General features: G+C 34.2%; 1 protein-coding gene across 4 annotated transcripts in view; it reads right to left on the reverse strand.

Moving 5' to 3' along the window:
- The window catches only part of MACROD2 (mono-ADP ribosylhydrolase 2), a 2172380-nt gene that overhangs the window by 77754 nt on the left and 2075116 nt on the right, over window positions 1–19510 (reverse strand). For all 4 annotated transcript variants that reach the window (XM_074287830.1, XM_074287831.1, XM_074287829.1 and 1 more), the window contains 3 exons: window positions 5268–5345; window positions 1548–1622; window positions 1239–1331 (listed from right to left, as the gene is read on the reverse strand). In XM_074287830.1, the coding sequence (XP_074143931.1) occupies window positions 1239–1331; window positions 1548–1622; window positions 5268–5345 (246 nt within the window). The remainder of the gene's footprint in view (window positions 1–1238; window positions 1332–1547; window positions 1623–5267; window positions 5346–19510) is intronic.

Genomic DNA, 19510 nt, shown 5'->3' on the forward strand with positions numbered 1-19510 from the left:
CCAATGGCTACGTATCCCCATATCTTACAATGCAGATAGGCAGTTGAAATAAGCAAGCAATATCATTTACCTGGATTAGAAAGAAGGGTTATATCAATTCTGTTATCTTTGTCAGTAATAAAATATACCACCAGTATGATGAACATGACTAGCAATTAGTCTCAACTGGGATTTGCTGTAGGGAGAATGCTATTACCCTGTGTGTGTGTGCAAAGGAAGGAAGCTGCTTCTATTAACATGGATATACAGTGAAAAAAATGTCAATATTACTAACATGGCTTAGCAATTAAGTTAGTGTCAATGTAGCTGTCAAAAAGGTTCATCATTAAGAAGCTATATTTAGTATTGATGTCGATGTACAATAGAGATTATGTCTAGTTTTTAATTTGCAGCCCATATTGATCTTTGTGTTGCTAAAGAGGAAACCTATGCTGTTACTACTTTGCATGTCTTTCACAATTAAGTGTTAAATGTAACAGTAAGGATGTGATCATAGGTGTAGTTTTTCTCAAGAAGGTGTTTTAAATTTTGAAAAAGCAAGTTTTCATTTTGGCAAAAGAAGAGGTAAATACTCAATTCATCAGAGATTATTTAGTTTAAAAAAAACTCATTGGAAACTATGAATTTTTATCTTCAATCCAAATAATGGCTTCTTCAACTGCTGCTTTAAAATTGTTTGTTAAAATGTATTCATCCTTTTCTGTGTCTTTAGAAGTCATTTTCAGATTCACTGACAACAACAGTAGTCAATATTATGGTTTTGCAATATTGGGGAGAAGAATGTTGCAATTTAAAGGTTCACATATGTGCATATTTTCCATAAATTGCTCCTTTAATCAGCATGATATGGAGGCAGACAGTATAAAATCAATAAGAAAAGGTTAATGTAGTTGTTTTAAAGCCATTTCTGAATTTTCTCTGCCTCGATTTTTCTCTGCTATATAATTTCCACTTCTTATAGGCACCCTCAATGGTATCATTTCAAAAATTGGATCGAATCCAAATGAGTAATAACATCTTCATACCACCTGGAAAAAATATTTCCAAAATTACCTTCTTGTGCTACTTCTGGGTTTTAATCCACTTCTGAAAATTGTTGCAGGGTTAGAAAAATATTTGGGTTTTCTGATCACAATCACAAAAACACGAGAGAATAACTTCGATGCTTGAAATTCAAGCAAGAATCAGAAAGAAGTCCATCCATACCTTTGAAGACTTAGTTTTGAGAGCATTCCTACCTTTTTCATTTTCCTTTTCTTCTTTGTCATCAGTGGATGCAGTAACTTCAGGTTTCGGAACAATTGTGGTATCTTCTTGGTTAGAGAAAGGCTCTGAAAAGAATGAGATGAGAAGATAGTGAACAAGCAGGGATCACTGAGAACTCTGGCTCCAACCCGAGAATTCTGACTTTTACAACTTTGAAAAGATATACTGAAGCACAACTCCATTTCCCAGCCAAAACTATTCTGAAAATCCTAAGAAGTAGAGAAGTCACAGTTCACAGATTTATCTCATTCATTGATCACTACATGTTTTGGATTCAATACCTTCTGTTTCCATGTATGAGCTCTGGGATTCAATCTCCATTTTCATTTCATTCTTCATTGAGTCATCCTCATGTCCTGTTAAGAGCAATAATTAAAAATAAAAGAAATGTGATATTTATGACTTTATCTTTATCATGAAAAAGAAAAGAAAAAAATAGCCAGAGGTATAGTACTAACCAGATGCTGTGAAATAAGCAACAGATTTTGAGAACAATTAGGGGTTAAAAAAAGTAATTTTTGAAAAAAAGGCCAAAATTTTGATCAATCCTAAATTATCTATGCTAATGGAAGGAACAATTGTCTTGGGTAATATCTAGGTAATTCAGGCAAAGCTGCTACTTTTATCATGTATTATCTTTGAAATTTTTTCATTTTTCTGTCTTGCTTTCCTCCATATTCAGGAGGTTTTGATATTTTAATGAAATTCAAATTTGGATTGGATTAAGATGAATATCTAATTTCTAGTCTCATTCAACTTTCGATGATATCTTTGTGCTACAGTAGAAAAGAATGCTGGCCTTCAAGCCAGAAAATCCTCATTAATTTGCATTTTTGAGGTGTATGGCTCTGTTCAAATCATTTAAATTCCTAAAATTTTAATTTTTTTCATCTAAAAATGGTGATAACAATTGGGGAGGAAAAGTTTTTGTAAACTGTATTCGAGAAAAATGATTTAGTTATGAAGTATGGATCTATACATAACAAGCTTTTTCTTTCCAAAAGTCCACTTGTTCTACCTTTTCCAATCAACTTTTTAGAAGAAACTTGAGCATTATTGAGTCCAATGATTCAGCAAAACAGATACATATAAGAATTTGATTGTTGTGTTATGCTACTTATGTAGCTGACAACAGAAAACATTGGAAAGACCTGAGCTGGTCAAATCAGGTAAGCACTCCAAATCTTTACTTATCTACATTAATTAAGTTTATTAATGTATAAAACCCAGATTCTGTGAACCCCAATCTCACAGGGTTGTTTTATGAAACCAATGAAATAATAAATGTAAAATATTTTGCCAAACAATATATTATATATATAATTTTATATTTTCTTTAATAAGTAATTTATAATATATATATTTACATTTGTAATGTAATTATTAACTGTGTTTATTATAGAAACGATCATAAGTAAAATCATAAATAAAATGAAAGTACTTTTTTTGAAGTGGACAATCTAATTGGTAGAATAGTCAAATCCCTCTTGCTGTGTATATAGATTTTTTCAGTCCTGAGGGCATGAAAGTTAAAACCATTTACTCTGCAATGAGGAACAGATTTGTAACAAAAAAAGCCAAAAATCTTAGATCATGTAAGATTCTTGAAAGTCTTAAGCAAAACTACAAGAGAGATAACATTTATTTTAATGCATTCAGTTTTTCCATTTTCATGATCCCTACCAAGCACTGTGGACTATTTCCCTATATGCTCAGTGGTATTGCCCATGATTCTGAATTATTCCTTCCCATTGCCAACGTTAAAAATTTCATTTTCACTATACCTGAAGCTCAGTTGCAGGAAGGAAAAGATTGGTAGAATAGTTCTTACTAAATATTTAATTTCTTGATAATGGATTGATATAATTCTATACCAGATCTGATTCTCACTACCAGGAAGGTGCTGGCTGCTGTGATAGAAATGATGGGAACTTATTGGAGAAGTAACCATCACCACTTAGAGTTTTTGATAGAGGAGACTAAAGCAACAGGAAATCTCACAAGACAGAGAGTTAATGAGCTCTGCTTGGTGCATATTGAGTTCGAAGTGTTGGTAAGAGATCCACAGGAAGTTGTCCTGGAAACAGTTGAAAATGCAGATCTGGAGCTCAGAATACATGTGAGATGAGAGAGGTAAATTCTATAGTCATGTGTACAAAAGTAGTCAGTCAATGGAAGTAGGGGAGTTAAAAGAATTACCAAGAGACAGTATTATAAATGGAGAAGTCAAAGAAGAGATTTCTATCTACCCTAAATGTTAGGATACAATCATAGAATCTCTGAGATTAAAGAGATCTCAGAAACAATTGAAAATCTATAGACTTTCCCCCTCTCCCCAGAACGCTTCTGACAAATGGTCATTCCACTTCTCCTTGGAAATCTCTAAGGAAGGGAGAATCATTGCTCCTGATATAGCCAATTTCACTTTCAGATAGTTTTGTCTTACATTAAGCCCATATTTGCTTTTCTGAGACTTCTATTCACTGATTCCAATTCTATCATCTTGACCCAAACAGAGCAAATCTAATCTACACAATAGCCTTTCAAATATTTTGAAGGCAACTATTAGGCAAGCAGGACTCCCCTGACCATCTATTGTCATCTTTCTTCCTCTTCTCTTTGTCAGAATTAATGTCCCTATCTCCTTGAAAGTATCATTATACTTAGAGCTTAGAGCCATCACTACTCTAGCCCCCATGTGTGGGCTGATATGAAGAGAAACATAAATTGAGGGATTTTAAAAGACCCAATTCTTCATCCTGAAGTCTTACACCAACCTGGAATTCACACACTGGAAAAACCTTCTGCCTTTCCCTCTCACTGGGTGGCTCCTCCCAGAACCTCCATTTAAAGAGCTTGCTCAGGTTAGCCATGTCTCATTCCTCTTCAAGCTATACTCTGGACCTCCTTTCCCATGCTTTGCTCTTTATCTGGAACCTTTCTTTCCTTCTACTTTTTACCTTTCTCATATGCATTGTCTTTTGGAGTAGAATGGATAGTTCTTTGAGAACAGGGACTATCTCTTCTTGTTTTTATATTCCTAGCATTTAGCACAGCACTTGGTATATGATAAGAGTATAGTAAATTTTAGTTGACTTAGTGACTGATTGATTGCTCTAAGAAGTGAGCCAGAATTTTCCTTAAAAAGAGGAGCTAAGTGTGTGTATGTTTTCCTTACTGTTCTTTTAGTTGCCAACAAAAGCTTTTCCACCTTCATTTCACTGATTGACCTGCAAGTTTCACCTTTTATTTTCTTACAATAATAGGATATGTGTGGGTGGGTGTACATGTGTGGACATTTACTCTATGTTTGCCTCTTCAAACTCAAATCTTCCCATTCTTTCCTGTCTTTCCTACTCTACATAAAACCGTGTGTTTTTTTTTTTTTGTTTTGTTTTGTTTTTTTTTAATGAACTTTTGAGCTTTGTGCATCCAATGAACTCTCAATTATCCATCTTAATAGACAGAAGGAGAACAGATAATCCAAAAATCATTTGGCTTTGAAATGTATAATATGATTATCTCTATAGCAGATTTACTTTTCTAATTATATTTGGCTTAAAAGAAGCTGTAATTAATTTGTATTCCCTGAGTATACACACTCCAATGAAAACTATGCTAAAGAAATCATGCTGAGCTTAAATATTTTCTAGTGACAATCCTCAATTTACTCTCTGAATTAACTATATTTAACTTTAGCAACCACTCTATAAGTCTAGTTTTTGGTTCATAGACTATTAGGAATTGTGATTTTTCTCATGACAAACTTCAGGTTACTTTACAATAACTTGGTGAAGAACTTACTACAAGTGAGGTAGTTTGCCCTTGTTATCCCAATATTTGGTTTAATCCTATTTCCATTGTATTATGGATAACTTTCTCCTCCAAAGATAGATTTGGGGCTCTGAGATAATTAGATTGACTAATCAATGTCCTGTGCCTGTGTAGCAAAAGAAAACAAAACTAAAAACTAAACATTTAACAAAGGATTGACTATATACCTTCAGTCGGATCTTGGTCATGAACTGAGCCATGGGTGATGTCATCTTCTTGTATGACACTGGCATCGGGGGTAGAATCTGATACAATAAGCAGATAAAACAAAAACTCCTTAAATAGTATTTTAACTAACAAATAAGTATAACAACTTCTGATATTATTAATACTATTAATAATAACATTTTGGGTGGTAGAGGTTAATATTTGTTATTCTTGCAAAAGCATGAAATGCTTCCTGCCTGCAATGTCTACACACTTTAATCAATCATCCACATCACCACCGAATCATTTCTCTATTGAGTACTCCATGATAACTAGCATTTGGAGCTAAGAAAAAGCCAGAGTAGGAAAGATGGGAAGTGACTTCAGTGTAAATTATAAACACAAGGATGCAAATGCCTGAGTACTTTTTTAATGACATAAAAGGGTTATGTAACCTCTGGGAACTACTTTTATCATCATATAATAATCATAACTAACATTTATGTGCCATTTCCAAGTTTACATACTAATTTTTTCACAATGGCCTCAGTGACATGGATAGTTAAATATTCTTATCCATTTTACAAATAAGGAAAAAAAAAAGTTTAAGGAGGATTGCTCTAGATCACATGACCAGTAAGTAGTAAGTAAATGAGTCTACTCTCTTAAGACAGAATTTAGAGATATTAGATTAGTTTGCAATTATCTAGTCCAATTTCTATTTTGTTGATTAAAAAAATGAGTTCAAACTTGCTCAAGGTCTCACATGTAGCAGAAACAGGTTTAGAATTCAGTTTTTTGGACTTAAATCTAATGGCTTTTCCATTATACTTATTATATTATTATTATGTTTTTAATTTATAGTTTGACTTGGCTTTGGTAACTCTAGCTTTTTATTTTTCTCTCAATTTGATCTCTGGTTCCCAAGAAACATTTTTAACTCAGATACCTCATCCACACTGATCAGATCACTTTTTGGTCATCTATTACCCTTGATTTAGCTATTGATCCAATGTTGAAAACAATTATCCTGTCTTATAACTCTCAAAGATGTGCTATATGCCAGTGGGAAGCAGCAGAACCAGAGGCTCTTTGAAATGGAAAGGTGTTGTACTTTAGGAAAGGGAAGCCCAGGAAGAAGAGAGTGATCAAAATTCTGGACTGCGAGAGAGGCCTCAAATTTTGGGATTCCTTGGGATATAACTACAACAATCTACATTTCAGTAAACAAAGTGTTGTAATGTTAAAACATTGCATAAACCAGGAAAAACAGAGATATGATAAAATTCATAGGGTCTTCAGACCAAGAGAGCCCACCAAAAGTTGTGCAATAATTTTAATGATAGGTTAATAACTTTAACAACAAACATTGTAAAGTTTATTACTTGAGCCTGCCAAAAGCAACTTTTGATGGATAAGTGAGGAATCTGGGTAGTTAACATCTGATTCAGATTTAATAACCAGTGAAGCAGGTATGCACCCAGAGTGTATGGTTTTAATTAACTGCAAATAATTCCCTGAGGCAAATATTTAATTATCTGCACAGCTTCTGATTTCTTTCTGAGAGTGACAATAAGTTTAAAAGTCCAAATTTGGAAACCGAATTTGGAAACCGAAGTGAGCATACACACATTTTTCAAACTGTTATCTCGCTTGTGTCAAATCAATTACAATCTGCCCTCACTGAACTACTACACCTTTTCTATGGGTTAAAAATATTGACTTCAGAACCTAAGAATTCACTTTCTTCACATTAACATTAGTATTATTTAAAAGATACTATTAATACTAAGTTAGAAAAATTCAGAAATGTTATCTTTTCTTCACTTATATATTTCAAGGATGGATATTAACCAGAGGATTCTTAGAGAGAACCTGAAGAGTAAAGAATCTACCTTTAGTTAGTTCTGAGTAAAGATGGGTAGAAAAACTAAAAAGAAAAGTCTTAGGGAGTATATATAATCTATTTTCAAGTACATGAAGGAATGTCATACAAAAGAGAGAATAGAGTTATAGTACAGAGACTAGTTTTAGATCAAAGAACCTAGGTTAGGATCCAGCCATATACTTACCAAGCAATATGGCCTTGGGCAATTCAATTAAAAACTCTCAGGGCCTCAGGTTTTTTGTTTTTTGTTTTTTCATCCCAGATCCCTTCTGTAACTAAGTTATCTCTACTACCCTTTTATTCTTAAACACAGTTATATTGAATCCAAACTAGCAAACTTAATATTACTTATACATGACATTTATCTCCCACCTTTGGGTCAGCTAGGTAATGCAGTGGATAAAACACTAGGCCATTTTCTTAAGTACAAATCTGGTCTCAGACACTTGCAAGCTTCGTGATCCTGGGCAAGTCTCTTAACCCAATTTGCTTCAGTTTTCTTGTCGTAATATGAACCCAAGAAGGAAATGGCAAACCATTCCATCATCTTTCCCAAGAAAACATCAAATAGAATCATAAAGAGTTGGACAGAACTGAAACAAATGAACCACAATATCTGTGTCTTAAACAGGCTGTTTGTCATGGTTTTTCATCTTTCTTGATACTCCTAGTTTTTAAGCACTGATTAATTCAAATTACTTTGTTTTTATTTCATATATTTTAATTTATCTTTATATATATTGTACCTCATTTTTTTACTCTAGAGTAGAACTTAAACAAAAAGACAGGGACCATTTAATTTCAGTTTTGTATACTCAGAATGAATCATAGTGTCTTGCAGGTAACTGTCTCAAGTATATTTGTATCTTTCTTATTGACTATCACAAATGCATAGTACATAATCAATATTTAATAAGTGCTTATTAAATTGCATATAATAGCAGGAGGCTTAACAAAGGTTTTCTGAATATGTCAGAATAATGGGATTCAGAAATTATGTTGCTTTTAAAAAAATAATTGTTTTCCTAATTTAATTTATATAAATTGCTATGACATGGACATTCTAAATCCAGAGTGCTCATTTGAATCAGAAATTTTATGATTCAAGAAATTTGATTTGGTAATGCTCCAAATCCAATAATACTTATTACCTAATTCCTAGGGTCAATGCTATTTTAATAAAAAGAAAGAAAAATAAAATTTGCATGTAAAGTCTGACTTTTTCAAAATATTTAAGGTCAATGACCATTTCCTCCCCCAAAATAATATTACTTTTGTATTTAAGTTTAAAATGTAAAGATTTACTCAAAAGTTTGAAATGAATCAAAGGAACATATTCATAAATAAACTCTATTTAGAAGTTGCCAAAGGTAATAATATATGTAAATACTTTTAGACTGAAATTTTAAAAAGAACAGAAGTAAAACTAGCAGTTCCAAAAGGAGACCTGTTAAAATTTACAAGCATTTTTCCAACACAGAGACATCCAAGACTTCTTGGTTGTGCTTATTTAAAATAACACACATTCTTTAAACCAACACTAAAATTTAGGAACTCTAAAAGAGATGAAGAAGAGAGATAAATGCTCCCATTGACAAAGTTTTGGATCTTTAAAGAAGTATTATACTATTATGATCAGTCAGTCAAAAAGCATTTATTAAGTGCCTGCTGTGTGCCAAGCATCACTCTGTCAAGATCTAGATAAGATAAATTTAATGTAATCAAGAGAGGGAAAGTGCTAGCATTAAGGGGGATGAGGAAAGCTTCTTGTAGATAAGATTTTTTGCTGGAACTAGAAGGAAGTTAGAGAAGCCAGGAGGTGGATAAGAAGGGGAAGAATTCCAGTCATGAGGGATGGCCAGTGAAAGTTCAGAGTCCAGATTTATTAGGTCTTATGTGAGCAGGAGCAGGAGGCCAGTGCCACTAGCTCACAGATTATGTAAAGGTGAAAAAAAAAATGGAAGAAGCCAAGAAAGTTAGAAGCAGGGACAGGTTACAAAGGCCAAACAGAGGATTTTATATTTATATTTTATATTTAATTTTACATTATATATATATGTAGTTGATATAGTTATTAGAATTTATTGAATGGGGAGGTGAGGTTATATAATAAAAACTGAATTGTATTTAGAAAGGACAATTGAAGGATAGAGTGGGAAGACTTAAGGCAGGGAGACCTATCAACAGGCTATTACTATATTGCAGGAATGAGATGATGAGGTCTTGTACAGGGTAGTGTGGACAGCTAGGGGATAAAGCTTGGAGTTAACAAGGCTTGAGCTGAAATCCAGCTTCAGACATTTACTAGCTGGGTATTTGCTTTCAGCAAATAACTTAAATCTCTTTGTCTAAAGTCCCTCAAATATAAAATGAAGATAATATCTATCACCTAGACTTGTTCTGAGGAGCAAATGAGATAGTTAACCTCTGTCATTCTTCTGGTGTGCAAGTTCCTTTCTCCTATCAGGTTCCCCGTGCAGAGACCACCCCTCTCTTTTTGCTATTAGGAGACCCTCTGTTTTCTAGAACTAAAACAGTAAGCCAGCCATGCCTGAGCTTAGCATAAAACAATGCTTTGTGCTCATTCTCTGCTTAACTCTGCCAAAAACAAAATCCCAGAATTTTTCACATGGCCCCCCAGGTGGTCCTGCATGTGGACAAGCACTTACAGGACCCATATTCCAGTCATGAAGCCTTGCTTTGAATCAAACTTGGTTGCTGTTACCCCTCATTATCAGGGCTTCGGCTCACTACATGACCCTTCCTATTTGTATTGATATTGGGTTTGTTTTTTTTTAGAGGAGGTGCCAACCCATGTGTCTACTATACCTCTTCCAATGGAATGAAGAAAGCTTTTTGCTCAGGATCACTGTTAGCTCTTTGGTTTTATTTTATTTTATTTCTTAGAGTTAACTGTGTTTGTGATAATCTGTGTAAGCGCTGATATTTTTCAGAGTTAATTGTGATTATGATAATCTATGTGAGCTCTTCCATATTTTTAAAATTAACAATGATTGCATAATCTCTGTGACTTTGGGATCAATTTATTTTTTCAGAGTATCACCTTCCAAACCCCATTATACCTCTCCTCACTTCTAACTATGGTGGGTGCCTGTTGGAGGACACTTTTTTTTTGTAGTAACTTTATTTTTAATATACATTGCTTTAAAAGTCATTTTGGGAGAGAAAAATCAGAGCAAAAGGGGAAAAAACATGAGAGAACATAGCATGTGTTGATTTACATTCAGTCTCCTTAGTTTTTCTTTTTTTCTGAATGCATATGGCATTTTCTGTCTCATCTATTGGGATTGCTTTGGATCACTGAATCTTTACTTTCACTCTCCCCATTTATTCAAATTGTTGCCAAATCTTGTGTTTCTTCTTCTATGACATGTTTCTCAGCTATCTTCTTCCCTTATTGTTATAGCTATCACACTATTTCAGGTTCTCATTACCTCTCCTGGAATACTGCAAATGCTTCCAATGGACTTCCCTTACTCTCCTCCCCTCAAGTCTCAACCCACTTCCTCCATCCTCCACATAGACACCGATGATATCCTAAAACACAAGTCTCTCCCACTCCTCAATAAGCTCTAGTGGTTCCTTATTGATCAAATTCTATTTCATTTTTATTTCATCCTTTATAAATTTCTATTTTGAATGAGTTTTACATCATCCATAATTAGTATGAACATTATTGTTGGATTTTTTGTCCTTTATTCCTAAAGAAGATCATGACTTTGAGAAGATGATGTCATGATGCAAGCGAATTAGATTTAAGTGGGGGAAGGCAGTGAGAAGTCACCAGTCTTACTTTCTTCTGCAGATCCTGGGTCAAGTGACAAAACATAGCTCAGCCCTGGCTGCAGGGGGAAACGTTGGCTTTTTTAAGCTAAGGTCTTTCCCAGAGCTCAATTTGTCTGAGGCAACATACAATCAATGATTAAGATTAGGTAAGAAATGAGGCCCAAAAATTGGTATCTTTTATCTAGTAAAAAAAAAAAAAAAAAAAAAAGCAGTTTGGGAGGGGAAAAACCTTGTTATTTATATTCATTCTGAGCCATCAGAACCCAAACTCTGATTAAGATAGGATTGGTCTGGGGTTTATTGTTGGGCAATTAGTGAGAATAAGAATGATTTGCACTAAGGTCCTTAAAAAAAATCTAGTTTATGAAATCTATTGGAGGTTTCAGCAATCAAAATTTATATTCCTTTGGACAGAGCACCCGCCCTATGCGTACTGAGGAAGAGGAAGGAGAAGAGACACACAGAAAGAAGAGAGAGGGAGGGAAGGAAGAAGAAAGGTGATATAAGCATAAAATAGACAAGAAGACAGGACATCTGGGGAATGCATGTTGAAACATTTGGGGGGGTTAAATCTGTATATGAAAAAAGTTTGAAGATCACTGGGTTTTTTTTGTTTTGTTTTGTTTTGTTTTTTGAGTTGCCACCATAACAAATTTCAGAGGAGATTAGCTTGTAGGGTTCTAGGCAATCTTATCAAGCTCAAGACTTGGGAGCTCAGTGGATGCAACACAAGTGTGTAATATAGCATTATAATTAAACTATATTATAGATGAAGTAGATTGAAGGGGGAAGTTGGCTTGAGAACTTACACTTTCCCTCCCAACTAATGTGACAAATTATTATTTTTTTAGGGACAAGGCAATTTATGTGAAGGCAATTTAAAGTCAGAGAAAATTTCCTCAGACACTAGGAGTTGGTGGACTTTTCCCAGGGTAAGACAGAGTGTGTTAAAGGCAACATGAATCTATGTCTTCACCATTTTGAGGCCAGATCTCTTTAAGGAGAATAAATCACAGTAAGACAATATTTCAAGGTTTCCTTTCTTCACAACCATTTTTGGGGTAGATTGGGTCAACCTTATTATATCTCCTTTTTTTTTTTTTTTCTTCAGAAGAGCAGATTTATGCCTAAAAAGATCAAGTAAATTCTCCAGTCAACAAGAATCTAAGGCAAGATTTAAGCCCCCTTCTCACTCTAAGTGAGACATTTCTTTTATTGCACTGTCACTGCCTTTCTCAAATCATTCATAGAGGAAGTCTGACTGGACTGATTAATTTCCATAATATTCTTAGGTTGGTACTGATGAAAATGAAAAGAGACAAAGGGAGAAGCTGATTTCTTTGAGTTCAGTCACAATGTCTAAAGTTTCTGCTCCATTCATTACAAGATCATAAGCTCATAGATGTAGAACTGGAAAGGACCTTAGAGGGCAAGTAGTCCAGCCCCCTCATTTTACATATGGGGAACCTGAGACTCAGAGAAATTAAGAAGTTGGTCCAGGGTCACATAGGATATAATGACATAAATGCTATCCTGGCAGGAACAATCACAATGTCAAAACACAATAGTTAAATGAGTCTGAGTAGATTATAAAGAAAAAGAAAAAAAAATACTCCATTTTCCTTTCCGTTAAATTGGACTTTTATTGTTCTTTTTTCATTAGAAGCAGAAGAGAAGGCAGGTCTGTTCTGCTTCTCAATTTCTTGATCAACTATGGCCCCTTTCTTTATGTTTCCCCAGCCTTCCTATTTTTGTCTCCTTGATGATTTTCCGCCCAATTCCTATCTGATCTTGCTCTGTTCCCTGTGTTTTAAGCCATTTATCACAGACTGGGTCCTAAATCATTAAAAAAAAATCACATCCAGCCTAGTTCTAAAGTATCTTATGTTTCAGTAGAAAGATGACCTATAAATCAGGGTTGGAAGAAATTCTTCTGTTTGGTTTTCCTTTTAATTTTAATCTGATAATGTAAGGATATGGTAACTGGGGTCTTGGGAACACTCACTTTAAAAAGAAAGTATTTGTACCTTAGTAACTTTAATCACAGTTTGGTAGAAATGTAGAGAATCGGATCCTTCTCTTCTGACATTACATAGGAATCTGCTTTCATACTGATTATGCACTTAACATATATATATATATGTATATATATATATATATATATATATATATGTATATATATATAATATGATTATTTGAAACAGTTATCAAGAGTATACTTTTGTAGAAAAGTAGATAAAACCAATATACAAAGAGAGATCAAAGATAAATGGACCTGTTGGCCTTTTGTTAACCCTAACTTTTTGTAAGAATCTATTTCCATTATATTAGTTGAATCCTCTAATGAAGACTTTAGGGAAAGATAGGAACACAAATTTCTTAGATATGGAGAGATTTCTGGGATGCTGAAATTTAAGAGAGCTCTGAGGTTCCTCATACTGCTTTAGTAAGTAGAAGCTAAGCAAAGTATTTGATTGGAAAGCATAATTAGTTAAATAAGTAGCTTCCTCCCTCTAGCAGCCTTCCTAGACTTGTGTCTGGACAACATTTTTTTTCCCCTTGGGGATTAGAGGAAGTATTTCATGATGTTTATCTCTCCCTTAGGGTCCTGATGCCTGAGATCTCTGATGTCTTAATCAGTTTACAACTACATTTTAAAATCAAGATTTTCTGATGCTTGTCTCAGGGTGCTTGTCCTATCTACCCCACCTTCTGGCTGTAGTGGCTATAAAATTAAGAGAGAGTCCATATTGTTTAAATCAATCATCCATCAAGGTGCTGTGGCTATTTCTCTAAGAGATAAACTCGGTACTCCATGAAAAAAATGTCACTTAAATATCTCACAGCACTTGAATAGGATTCCATATACAGTAGACACAATAAATGCTTTGTTGTCCTTGAATCTTTTCCCTTTGATCATCATCTATTCCATTATGTGTAAGAGGGGGATGGAGCAAAATATCCCTTTCTATCAGCCTCTTAGGGATCAAATGATTTGATGTCAACAATACAAATGTCATTTTCTAAGAATCCAGGGCCTAACTTCTCCTATAAATCTTTGTTTTCCTCTAGGGACCAAATTACAATTGTGAGATGTCAAGAATTATAGCAACAAACTACTGGGATTATATCCCAAAGAAATACTAAAGAAGGGAAAGGGACCTGTATGTGCCAAAATGTTTGTGGCAGCTCTTTTTGTTGTAGCTAGAAACTGGAAGATGAATGGATGTCCATCAATTGGAGAATGGTTGGGTAAATTGTGGTATATGAAGGTTATGGAATATTATTGCTCTGTAAGAAATGACCAGCAGGAGGAATACAGAGAGGCCTGGAGAGACTTACATCAACTGATGCTGAGTGAAATGAACAGAACCAGAAGATCGCTGTACACTTCAACAACAATACTATATGAGGATGTATTCTGATGGAAGTGGAAATCTTCAACATAAAGAAGATCCAACTCACTTCCAGTTGATCAATGATGGACAGAGGTAGCTACACCCAGAGAAGAAACACTGGGAAGTGAATGAAAATTGTTAGCACTAATATCTGTCTGCCCAGGTTGCATGTACCTTCGGATTCTAATGTTTATTGTGCAACAAGAAAATGATATTCACACACATGTATTGTACCTAGACTATATTGTAACACATGTAAAATGTATGGGATTGCCTGTCATCGGGGGGAGGGAATAGAGGGAGGGGGGATAATTTGGAAAAATGAATACAAGGGATAATATTATAAAAAATATATATATAAAAAAATTATTAAGTAAAAAAAAAAAAAAAGAATTATAGCAACAATAATTCACATATATGCAGGATAGTCCGGCCAAAAGGATGCTGAATTTGGAGTCAGAACCTGGGTTCAAATTCAGATAATACCATTTAATGTGGACAAGTTCTGAGACTATTTAAAATGACCTTTAAAATGAACATAATGATGCTGTTGAAGTAAATGACCTTTGAAGCTTAGGTCTAAATCCAATCTATGACGCTAATCTAAATTTAGAGGTTAAAAAGAGCTTTCTTCACAATAACCATATAGGCTTTAAGGTTTATATTTTATATCATAGGAAATCAAGATTCATAGGGGTCGGGCTATTTGTCCAATCATAAAGATAAAGTAGTAGAGGACTCCTGACTTCTCTAATCGAGTGCCCTTTCCTTTATATCTGCATTAGAGATGTTTTCCTATAATAATAGGACTGAGGGTCCCACCAGGGGAGGAAACTTCTTTTAGCTCTGCAGATGGAGACCTGCTCTGTAACTTATACTCTTAGAGAACTCCACTGAATACCGAAGTCACTTGTCCAGATTCACACAGCTAGGATCTATCAGGATGGGAATCCAGATCTTTCTGGATTTAAGCCCAAGTCTTTATCCACTCTCCCTTGTCTGGAAAAAATATGGTGTATATAGGAAAACAAGAAAATAATGCTTGATATTTAGTAGGGGAGCATTAATTTTGGATTTGTAAGTTTAGATATTCCTGTTTTTAGTTACCATTGGCTGTTGTTGTTTGTCTTTTTGTTCTCTTAAAGGACATCTTGGATGATCTTGGATCATTTTGGATGATGCTAAAGTGTGTAAAATAACTTTCAGAGAATTAAAGAAGGAAAACAGAGACACACAAATAGGAGCAAGTAAACCGAATTTCATTTTAAAATATGACTGTAGTGGGGACAAAAAAGAAGATACCATCTCCCATATCTGAAAATGGAGGAAGTTGTGTTATTAGGGAAGTGTTTTGATTTATAAATAAAAAAGTGTTAATATGAAAGCCTGAGAAATATGATAATCATGAGCATCTCAGGAACTAGAGTGAGTGAAATTGACCTTAAAATATTACTTTCTTTTTCCTAGAAAGATGTCATTTGAATCTGCTGCTAATTTCAGGTGAATTTTCTAGAGTTTCCATGAAAGTCTTTCAAAACTCCAATTACACACACACACACACACACACACACACACACACATTTGTGCATATAACAATTCAGATGGCTTATCAGCAAATCTGCACTTTAGCTGTTGTGAATTGGTACTACAGAGGCACAATCTGCTCTGACAGTGAACTTGGCCTTGAAATCTTCTGGCCCTCCAATTCAGATATGAATACAATGGATTCTCTGCTCAACAAAAGAACTCCCAGAAATTAAATTTTACTGATCAGAATGTATTATCATCAAATGTTTACTAAGACTAATGAAATAAAAAATAATTGATAATGAAAAACATTAAGAACATTTCATGAAAAGTCAGTCTTTATATGCTATTTGATGAGAATATAACAAACTACTCAAATACAGCATTGCAAAAATTTAAATTAAATTTTTATTACATATTCCTTGAACATGTATATATAAATTTCTTTTATTCTTTTTTACAAATAGGACCAACCAAATTTTCAGAACAGTGATGATTTTCTATTGATCCATAAATTATTTAAATTAAAAATTTAATTAAAATAGTGCTAGAGCCATTGTTTTTCCCTCTTCCTAATCACGCTCATGAAAAACAACATCTATATCAGATAAGATCGGCTTTGCCAGTAGGTAAAACAAGTAGTTGCATACATAGCATAATTTGAAGGGAAGCAGGGAAGAGCCTTTATGTATCTAATTCATTGTCTGCCATCATCTAACCATGATAGCTTCATTCTTTCAAACCTGAAGGCCATTTCCAAAATGCAAGTGCCTTTTCAGCTCATTAGTCCTTTAGTTTGATTACTGATCAGATAGCAGATAATTGATTATCAGTTAACTGCTAGGTGAGTGCAAGAGAGACACAGGAATAAGAACCTCTGTATTTAAGAAAATGGGCAGGTAGGTGTCTCAATGGTCAGAGTGCTGGGCCTACAATCACAAAGACCAGAGTTCAAATCTGGTTTCTAACACTAGCTATGTAATTCTGGGCAAGTTACTTAACCCTGATGGCCTCAGTTTCCTCATCTGTAAAATGAGATGGAGAAGGAGATGGCAAACCACTTCAGTGCCAAGAAAACCCCAAATCGGATCACAAAGAGTTTGGCATGACTAAAATAACTTACCACATCTAAAGTGATAGGGTATGAAGAGAGATGGATGGAGAGAGAATATTCTTAAAGAAGGTTAATTCTAAGAGATGAAGGAATTTCTAATTGGGGAAGTGAAGGGGTATTAAAGGCAGACTTTTGACAAATTTTCTTACTGTCAATTTCCTTATTTGGAAAACATAAGGATTGACCTATGTTATTTTTAAAGGAATTTTCAGTTCCAAAAGTCTACTATTACACAATTCTACTTTAAAATTTGATTATGACCAGTCTTATATCTGCTCAAGGTTATCTGCTGTCTCAATAAATTTTAGCACAGGAATACTTTATTTGCCACGTGATAAAAAATGAATTATTACCAAGGTAGGCAAATGGAAAGTAGTTGTGGCTCATTTTATAACATAAATCTTTCCTAAAATGTATGAATCACTATGAACTCTTATAAAGGCAATTGATTTTTAACTCTACTAGGTGAACTTGCTATTTCTCAAAGAATTCTATGATAAAATTCTATAAAGTAAAAAAAATTTGTCTTGTAAGGCAAATAATCCGGTATGAATTTTATTTTTGGTGATAAGTATGGTTTTCCAAGAGGGACACATATGTACACATCTGCCTTGTGTACTAAGCAATCTTTTCATTTCCTTCCTGGTAAGCTTTTCTTTATCCCCTAAAAATGTCCTGAATCCAAATGCTTTAGTAGCCTTTTCCTTACAAAAATGTTTGTATTTTACCAGAGACAGTGATGGACAGATTATTATGCAAGAGCTTGAGTCTATGAGATTCAGATCACCTTAACGTATTTTCTCCTTCATAGGATCAGATATATTATACTTGTCTTTTAAAAAAAAAAAAAAACATAAGTTTCTATAGATAAGCATGCATCTAAAAAGAACCAAGTATCAAAAAGGGTACAGATAGAATCAGAATTAATCTAATGATCAGATTTTTTTTTTTTTTTTTTTTTTTTTTTTTTTTTTTTGCTGGCAGAATCTCATTATGAAGTAGCATTTAAAAAATAACATACCTTCCTGAAGACAAATTCTTCTGAGGACTAGTTTATATAATTAAAAAAATCCTGACAGTTTGTACATAAATCTATTTCTAACCTGAATTATAGAGTCATGTATTACTATCAGTAACTATCAGTGTGACTTTGGATAAGTCATTACGTCCATGGGCCTTAAATATTTTTTTCATCTGGGGACTGATCTTTAAGGCCAATATAAGTAAGAATCCTCTGAAGTTTTGACTTTTGTTTATTTAGATGAACTAAATTTGACTTTCCAGGGGCTTGTTGACCCTACTTTGGCCAACATTTTCATGACTGTCTGTACCCTTAGGGCAAGCATTATTATTGCCCCTTCCCTCTCCTTTGACCATAATCTATACTTAATCTATGTATAATTTCATATTCTCTCTCTTCTTCCTTCCTTCCTTCCTTCCTTCCTTCCTTCCTTCCTTCCTTCCTTCCTTCCTTCCTTCATTCCTTCCTTCCTTCCTTTCTTTCTTTCTTTCTTTCTTTCTTTCTTTCTTTCTTTCTTTCTTTCTTTCTTTCTTTCTTTCTTTCTTTCTTTCTTTCTTTCTTTCTTTCTTTCTTTCTTTCTTTCTTTTCTTCCTTCCTTCCTTCCTTCCTTCCTTCCTTCCTTCCTTCCTTCCTTCCTTCCTTCCTTCCTTCCTTCCTTCCTTCCTTCCTTCCTTCCTTCCTTCCTTCCTTCCTTCCTTCCGTTCATTCTTTCTTTCTTTCTTTCTTTCTTTCTTTTCTTTCTTTCTTTCTTTCTTTCTTTCTTCTTTCTTTCTTTCTTTCTTTTCTTTCTTTCTTTCTTTCTTTCTTTGTCTCTCTCTCTCTCTCTCTCTCTCTCTCTCTCTCCTCCTTCCTTCCTTCCTTCCTTCCTTCCTTCCTCCTTCCTTCCTTCCTTCCTTCCTTCCTTCCTTCCTTCCTTCCTTCCTTCCTTCCTTCCTTCCTTCCTTCCTTCCTTTCCTTTCCTTTCCTTTTCTTTTCTTTTCTTTTTTTCATGCCTACATCTCTTATTTCCTTGGATATGCTAGGTACTTCTTGTGTAACTCTGGGCAAGTCACTTAACCTTGTTTGTCACAGTTTCTTCATCTGTAAAATGACATCAGAAGGGAATAATAGCAAACTGCTTCAATATCTTTTGCCAACAAAGCCCCAAATGGGATCATGAAGACTCAGAAATGACTGAAATAATGGAATAATAACAGCAATCTCTTATCTCCCTAGCTAAATTCTTGAAGGTATGAGTCATAAAAACCTAAGGTTTTTTCCTCAGCTTCCTAGCAAAACTTTGTATGGGGCACAGTGGATAGAGCACCAGACGTAAAGTAAGGTAGAACTGGATTTCATTTTTTTGCCTCAGAAACTAGTTGTGAGATGCTAGGCAAGATCTGTGAAGCCTCAATTTTTTTTGTCTGCATAATGGTGATAATAATAGCACAGAGTTACTGTGAGGAACAAGTGTATGGAGAGCTCTTTGGGAACCTTAAAGCACTATACAAATACTAGCTATTAGGTTT

Source organism: Sminthopsis crassicaudata, chromosome 2 (assembly GCF_048593235.1).
Source record: "Sminthopsis crassicaudata isolate SCR6 chromosome 2, ASM4859323v1, whole genome shotgun sequence".
Classification (NCBI taxonomy): domain Eukaryota; kingdom Metazoa; phylum Chordata; class Mammalia; order Dasyuromorphia; family Dasyuridae; genus Sminthopsis; species Sminthopsis crassicaudata.